At 31.1% G+C, this 7,648-nt stretch overlaps 1 protein-coding gene across 1 annotated transcript; it reads right to left on the bottom strand.

Moving 5' to 3' along the window:
• Positions 1-5,986: 5,986 nt before the first annotated feature.
• On the bottom strand, positions 5,987-7,178 carry LOC107910155 (glutathione S-transferase F6). Its single transcript, XM_016837929.2, has 3 exons — positions 6,951-7,178; positions 6,753-6,801; positions 5,987-6,653 (listed from the first exon to the last, which is right to left on the bottom strand). The coding sequence occupies exons 1-3, from the start codon at positions 7,089-7,091 to the stop codon at positions 6,205-6,207; spliced, it is 639 nt and encodes a 212-aa protein (XP_016693418.1). The 5' UTR covers positions 7,092-7,178; the 3' UTR covers positions 5,987-6,204.
• Between the last annotated feature and the right edge of the window lie 470 nt (positions 7,179-7,648).

The following is a 7,648-nucleotide window of genomic DNA, read 5'->3' as shown; positions in this document are numbered from 1 at the left end:
ATATAATAAATATTGAAATTATATATTAACTTTAAAATATATATTAATAAGTTATTTATATTAAACATGCAATCAAGTAATAATTTTTTGAGAATTCATTATATAATGAATTTATTAAACATTCAATCAATTAACTAACTAAAATTAATAATTCATTGACATTCATTATATAATGAATTTATTAAACATTTAATCAATTAACTAACCAAAATTGAAAATTCATTGACATTCAATCAATTAATCGATCAATTTATTGAATCATCATAGATTATTAAACATTTATTAATTGAGATAAAATTGTAAATCAATAAAATTACAAATCGATAATTATAAATACAGTATAATTATGAATATATATTCGAATAATTATAAAATTAAATAAAATTATATAAAATTATTTAAAATTTACCCATAACAACTAACAACTATACATGAGAAAAATCAAGGCTATATTAACATCAGAAAACAAATTTTGCATCCTTATCAACAATGCCATTTGCAGGATACCTGAACAATTTTGAATTCATGCCTACTGCTGAAATGATTTATCAGAATGGCATGAAAGAAATATGAAAGTAAATATTGACTTCGATATCAAACATACAACCACTTCATCTAAAATTGGAATGCATGCAAAATAAATTTAAAATAGGAGTAAATACTGCAAAAAAAAGAAGGAAAACATATGTAAATTGCACCCAAATAAACAGGAAAAAAATAAAACACTTTAACTCTAAATCCATTACTGCAAAATAATAGTTAGGCACCTATAGCAATTGAATTTGGATTTCAGTTTGGTTATAACAAGTTACAACAAAATCAAACCAAATCAGAAATGATAAAAGGAAGCCTATATATATTCATTATAATCAAACAGAAGAATGGTTTTTCTTTAACAAAAAAGTTTCCCATTGAAAAGTTTTTAAAACAACTTCATTAGATATAACAAATGCCAATAACTTTTCCACGCCATAACTCTCTAAGTAGCAGACTAAAGGCATTTCACATAAAAGAAACACGTCGTACCCTAAACCCACTATCGAACTAATCAAAAGCATCGATTAATTCACTCATAAAGGACCGATTTTTGAGCATGAAGGAGTCCAATAAAAGTAACCATATCAGAACTAAGGACCCAAAGCCAGTAATTTTAAATGATGAAAATAATACCGAGAGCTTTATACCTTGGAAAGGGTATTGCCCAAAACTGAAGATGGAATCCGAAATTACTAATTGCGGTGTCTTCTCCTCGGTTTTAGCCTTGGAGCTTCTGGGGAAGTTGGAAGATTGAAAGCGTGGGTTGCTACAAGGAAGGAGTCAAAACAACAGCAATGAAGAAGCAACAGAGAGACATTGCGACCATGTTTAAAAGGAACCAAGAAGGGAGTACTCAAACTTACCGATGGTTGCGGGGCCGGAAACAGACAGACGGAGTGATGCAGCACAGGAGACGGTAGAGTAGCAGGTGGTCGGGTTTGGGGGGCTGTTAGGGATTAGGGGAAATTTTAGGGATTTGGGGGAGAATGAGTATTTGGGGGAGAACTGATGGAGAAATATCGGGTCTAATTTGGTCAGACTGATGGAAAAAATGCGACGCCGTTCTCATCTAAAAAAATATCCATTTGCAGTGTTTACATCAAAGCGCCACTAAATTTAACTGAAACGCGGTCGTTTCATCAACAAACAGCTAAAACATGTGGCGTTTCCCAATAAACGCCACTAATAATATAGATAAACGGCATCGTATCAAACATTGAAAAACATTTTTGCGGCGTTTTAAGCAAAGCGCCACATAATATAGGTCAAAAATTTACGGCGTTTTAAACTAAGTGCCACTAACTATAACTCAAAACGCGGTCGCTTCATCAACACTTACCTCAAACCCGTGGCATTTTCGGTAAAACGCCACTAATAACATTTACAAAACGGCAACGTTTCAACAAATGTTTGAACAATTTTGCGGCGTTTCAAGTAAAGCGCCACTAACTATAACTCAAAACGAAGCCGTTTCCCCAACAGTTTACCTAATGTTGTGGCGTTTTCGAAAAATGCCACTAATACAATAGACAAAAACGACAACATTTCAATAAACATAATTAAAATTTTGCGGCGTTTTATGGAAAGCGCCACTAACTATAACTCAAAACGAAGCCGTTTCCCCAACAGTTTACCCAATGTTGTGGCGTTTCTGAAAAACGCCACTAATACAATAGACAAAAACGACAACATTTCAATAAACGTAATTAAAATTTTGCGGCGTTTTATGGAAAGCGCCACTAATAGCAACGTAAAACAGCGCAGTTTCATTAACTCCTAATCCAACTTGGCGGCGTTTTTTGAAGCGCCGCTAATACAGATGAACAAAACGGCGCCGTTCCCCTTCCCAGTGACAGGAAACGACGCAGTTTTACTTAACGTTAAATACTCTTTCCGGCGTTTTGAGATAAACGCCTCTAACGGCTTTCATAATTAAAAAAAATAAAATTTCTACAAAATTTAAAAATATTTATAATTTATTTTAAATTATATATACGCTAAGAATAGAATACAAATATACTAGCACGTGAGTTGTCAAAATAGTGTCATCCAAGATTGAAGTTAAATTGATCCAAAATTAAAACCAGAGTTATAAAATGGAAAAATTAATAATAAAAAAATGAGAGAGTAATACATTTAAAAAAAATAAATTCGCGTTTTAAACCTGCTTAAATTATAATTTGTAAACCTTAAACCTCAAAAACCAAACCCCAACCCCCAAACCCCAAACCATAAACCCTAAACCCCAAACCCAAACCCTAAACCCCAAACCCTAAACCCCAAACAGTAAAAGTCAAAACCAAAAGTCCCAAACCGTAATTTTCCTAAACCATATTTTAGGGTAATTGCTGGCCAATGTTACTGTACAAAACATATATTTTATATTCATATATTAAATTGCATGAATCTTTAGTAAAATCTAAATGTTCTTCAATTTTTAAACAGTATCCTTAAACCCTAAATACAAACTCTAACACATAAACTATTAACCCAAAATAATAAACATTAAACTGTAATCCCTAAAACTCTAAACCATGGACATTAAATCATATATTCTATAACGTAAACCCTTAAATAAAATAAAAATTTTGCAGCGCCATTAAAGTTCACAATAGGCCTAACCTGACCCCAAATTTTTAAACCCTAAATCACTAACTCTTATCTTCTAACCCTTAAACCACTAACCCCGGCCCTAACTTGTACTAACCCTAAACCTTATTTAATACATAAATTAAAAAATATTAATTAATCAAAACCCTAAATCCTAACCCGAATCCCTAACCCCTAACCCTTAAACCATATTTTATAAAAATTAAAACACACTAATTAATCTAAACCTTAAAGCCTAACCTGACACCGAATCCATAAACCTTAAATCCCTGACTCTTAATCTATAACCCCTAAATTACAACCCTTAAATTAACCAGAATCCATAATTCCATAATCTATATAAACCTTAAAAATGTAACTCTTAAACCGACCTTAAATCCTAAATTAACCGTATACCCTAAACCGCATATATATTAAACCCTAAACTATAATGATAAATAATTAAATATTTTAAAATTAATACTATCGTATCTTTTATAATTATATATGAAATTATTTAATATATAAATTACAAATCAATCAGTCATGTACCTAAAATTTTTTAAAATTATTTTAAATAATACTATTTCAATTTTTTCATTTTTAACAAATATTCAATTAAAAATAAATTGAATTTTAATTAATATAAATAAACAAATTAGATATAAAAAACATATAAAATGATTTTGTGGCGCTTTAAGGAAAAATGCCGCTAAAGCACTAAAAAGTTCCGAAACGATGCCGTCTGGCTTAGGTTTTTTGTGGTGTTTCGGTAAAAGCGCCGCTAATACTATGCTTCAGCGGCGTTTTCCCATTTGCGCCACTAATTCCAGTATACATCAAGAACTAAACGATGTGTTTTGGTTAAGATACTTTGCGGCGCGTTCCACAAACGCCGCTAATGATATACTTTAGCGGCGTTTTTCATCAAGCGCCACTAATTCTAATACATCTCAAGACCAAACTCTGCGTTTTGGTTAAGATATTTTGAGGCGCTTAACACCAAACACTGCTATAACTATCCTTTACTGGCGTTTTCCTTAAACGCCACTAATTATATTATACATCAAGACCACACGCTGCGTTTTGATTAAGATGTCTTGCGGCGTTTAAGGCTCTGCGCCGCTAATACTATACATTAGCGGCGTTTTCTTTATAAGCGCCACTAGTTGAAATATACATCAAGACCAAACTCTGCGTTTTGGTTAACATCTTTTGCGGCTTCCACTAAGCGCCGCTAATACTATACATTACCGGCGTTTGTTCGTAAGCGCCACTAATGCCAATATACATCAACACCAGAATGCTGCGTGTTGGTCTTGAGATTTTGCGGCGCTGTGTGGTAAATGCCGCTAATGATGTTCTTTAGCGGCGTTTTATAAGAATCGCCACTAATGCTAGATCTTTAGTGGCGTTTTATTCTTTGCGCCGCTAATGCTCGATTTTTAGTGGCGTTTTTTATCAAAACGCCACAAAATATGCCGCTAAAAGCCTGTTCTGGTGTAGTGATTGAAAAAAATTAAATCCACTGAAAATTAATATTTTTAATGATTTAATTTTTTTTCACAGGTTTGATAATTCAAAATGAAAAAAATATGATAGAATTTTTTTCTACAAAAAAGTGTGAAAAATAATAAGTAGACAAGAGATACTTACCACTTAATGGAAAATATTTCAATTAATTGAATTTTATTTTATTTATTTTAATATTATATTATCCTATAAAAACTTAATATTTAAATTTTGATTTTTTTTAGAATAAGGTGAAATGTTTAAAAATTAAGGATAAAATATAAAATATAATTTTTTATAATTAAAATCTATATTTATCAAACAATCTTATTATATTTCATAATTAATTTTAAGTAATATATAGAAAAAATTTATAGTTTAAATTACTTTTTTTTTTAGTTTATCAAACAACACTCAAACTAAAATAAATTAAAAATTTTCTCCATTAAATGATATGTAACTTTCATCCACTTATCATTTTCTACACATTTTTATAGAATAAATTAGAATGAATTGTTTTATTTTATATTATCAACTGTATGTAAAAATATTAAATTATTGAAAATATTAATTTACAATTAACTTAATTTTTTCTATACTTTATAAAATAAAGCCTAAGTTGATACTTTTTTAACCTTCATTTAAGTAAGTTTATAGTTACTCAACCGGCATGAATATTATTGCCAATACAAGAGGACATGGGCTCGAGCGCGCTGAATGAAATTATGGATAGTTTTAGGCATTGTGTCAAAAAGAATAGATATGACCAGAACCTATAATGAAATTGTTTTAAAAAAAGTAAGTTATAGTTTTTTTAATAACATAATTAGCTTTTATACTTATATCTAATAAAATAATTATGCGGACTTTAATAAATTAAATGTTTAAAATTTGATGATATCTTTATCTTATTCATTTTAAACGTAAATTTTTAGTAATTTTTTATTTTTAAATTATAAAAATATATAAGAAGTTTTTTTTAAGAAAAAAAATCAGATATTTTTACATTTTTTTCTAATTTTTTAAGAATTTTCTGGTAATTTTTAAAAAAAATTCTCGAATATTTATATTTTTATTTTCTTGCTACTTATCCTAAGACGTTACCGCATTACGATAAAAAAAATGATGAAGTTGATCAAAGACCCAAAACGAAAATTCAATTTGATTAACTATTATTAAGTTAATGTATATAAAAAAAGTACCAATCAGCAAATTTAGTGACTAAAATTTACACTAACCCAATAATTATCATTTAAAAAAAGGATAAGATTTTTTCTTTAAAAAAAATATGATTTGGATTACGGTTCAAATCATGTAACATAAAGTCATCTAATCAGAGACACAGACATTGAAACCAAACATTATTCATTCAATACAAAATAGCTTCTTATATTGCATCCCCAAGTCCTCGATTTTGATCTCTTTTAGTAATGATTCGAGACACAATGATTAGGACAGGAGACTTGTAATTTCAACAAACGAGAGACGCACAACATTGAAACGAAACTGCAAACGTTTACACCCCTGCCTTTATTCATTCAATACTAATTGTTGTACCCCAAATGTTTACTGTTTCAGCATACCCATCACCTTGCTCCAAGCTGGCCTTGCAGTGATATCAGCCACCCAAGCGCTCACATGTGGCCGCGAATCAAACAGCTTCTTGGCCGAGCTCCCCAACAAGTACTGAACAGTAGGGAGGTGATGCAGATCGGCCAAGGTGAAGTGGTCACAAGCCAAGTACTTGGACTCAGCCAAACGAGCCTCGTACACATCTAAAACTTTGGCAAACTTAGCTTCGTATTCTTCCACAACCGCCGTGTCGGTGGTCATCCCAAAATGGGGCTTGTAACGCAGCTCAAAGACTAGCTTCGTCGATGGAGGGTCGAACTGGTGAGCTTCAACTTCCTTCCACAATTGAAAGACTGCCATCGTCTTGTTAGAACCCGGCAACAAGAGTTGGGTCCCTTTGTCGGCGTATTCATGGGCGATATAGTGGGTGGTTGCCCTTGATTCTTTATGTGACAAAATGTTCAAAAGGGGGTTAGCTAAAAATAGTCGAAGAAACCAACGATTTTAAGGGTTTTCGCTGTTATAAAAAGGAAAAACTTTACCAAAGAGCTTCAAGTCCCCTTCTTCAAAAGCTGGAACTTGACCAAATGGCTGCATCACCATAGCCAGAAATGTAAGATTCCAGTTTTCTCATAAATGGGTTTTTTAGGCAAACACCCAAAAAAAAAAGACAGAAGCTAAATCCTGTCTTTTAATAATTTTTTTTCTTTTAAAATGCTAAAATATATATGGATACATACGTTGAGGGGAAGGAAATTTGGGGATTTATGCTCGCCAGCGACCATGTCTACGTTAACAAACTGAAACTCAACATCTTTTTCGTAAAGGCAAGCAAGGACCCTTTGAGTAACTGTTGACAAAGGGTATCCATGAACTTTCATGGCTGCCAATCGTTTTGAGGACTGTAACTTGTTCGAGAACTTCAAAAGATGAGAAATATTTGGTGGGTTTTTGCTCACGAAGAAGCTATATTATATACACATACATGAATGTGTACGTATATAGTGGAAGGATGGACCTTTCCGTCATTCTAAATGGTCCAATGTGAAAGAATCCTAGGGGCATTAATTACACGCTTTTCTACAGATATGAAATCCTTTATTTCTATTTCTGGAAACAAATTTTCCTTTTGTTCACGTTGGTCATGTTCAGTGTATGTAAATTGTTTCTAATCTGAAATTTTAGATCACCAATAATAGGGGCGATATTAGTTACGTTAGTCGAAATCCTTATAATTTATTCGGTTTGATTTGGATTTCGGTTTTTTTATTTTATTTTTATTTTTATTTTTTATAATTTTTTTAATAAAACGAGTTTTGTGTTATGATTTTTAAATATTATTTGATAAAATTTCAAAAAATTTTACATAAATATTTCTAAAAAATAATAATTTTTCAAGAATTTTTAAATTATTTTCCCTATTTTAAATATAAAATAA

Source organism: Gossypium hirsutum, chromosome D08 (assembly GCF_007990345.1).
Source record: "Gossypium hirsutum isolate 1008001.06 chromosome D08, Gossypium_hirsutum_v2.1, whole genome shotgun sequence".
NCBI classification, from domain to species: Eukaryota; Viridiplantae; Streptophyta; class Magnoliopsida; order Malvales; family Malvaceae; genus Gossypium; species Gossypium hirsutum.
Note: the sequence above shows the minus strand (reverse complement) of the source record. Positions and strands in the feature narration are given on the sequence as shown.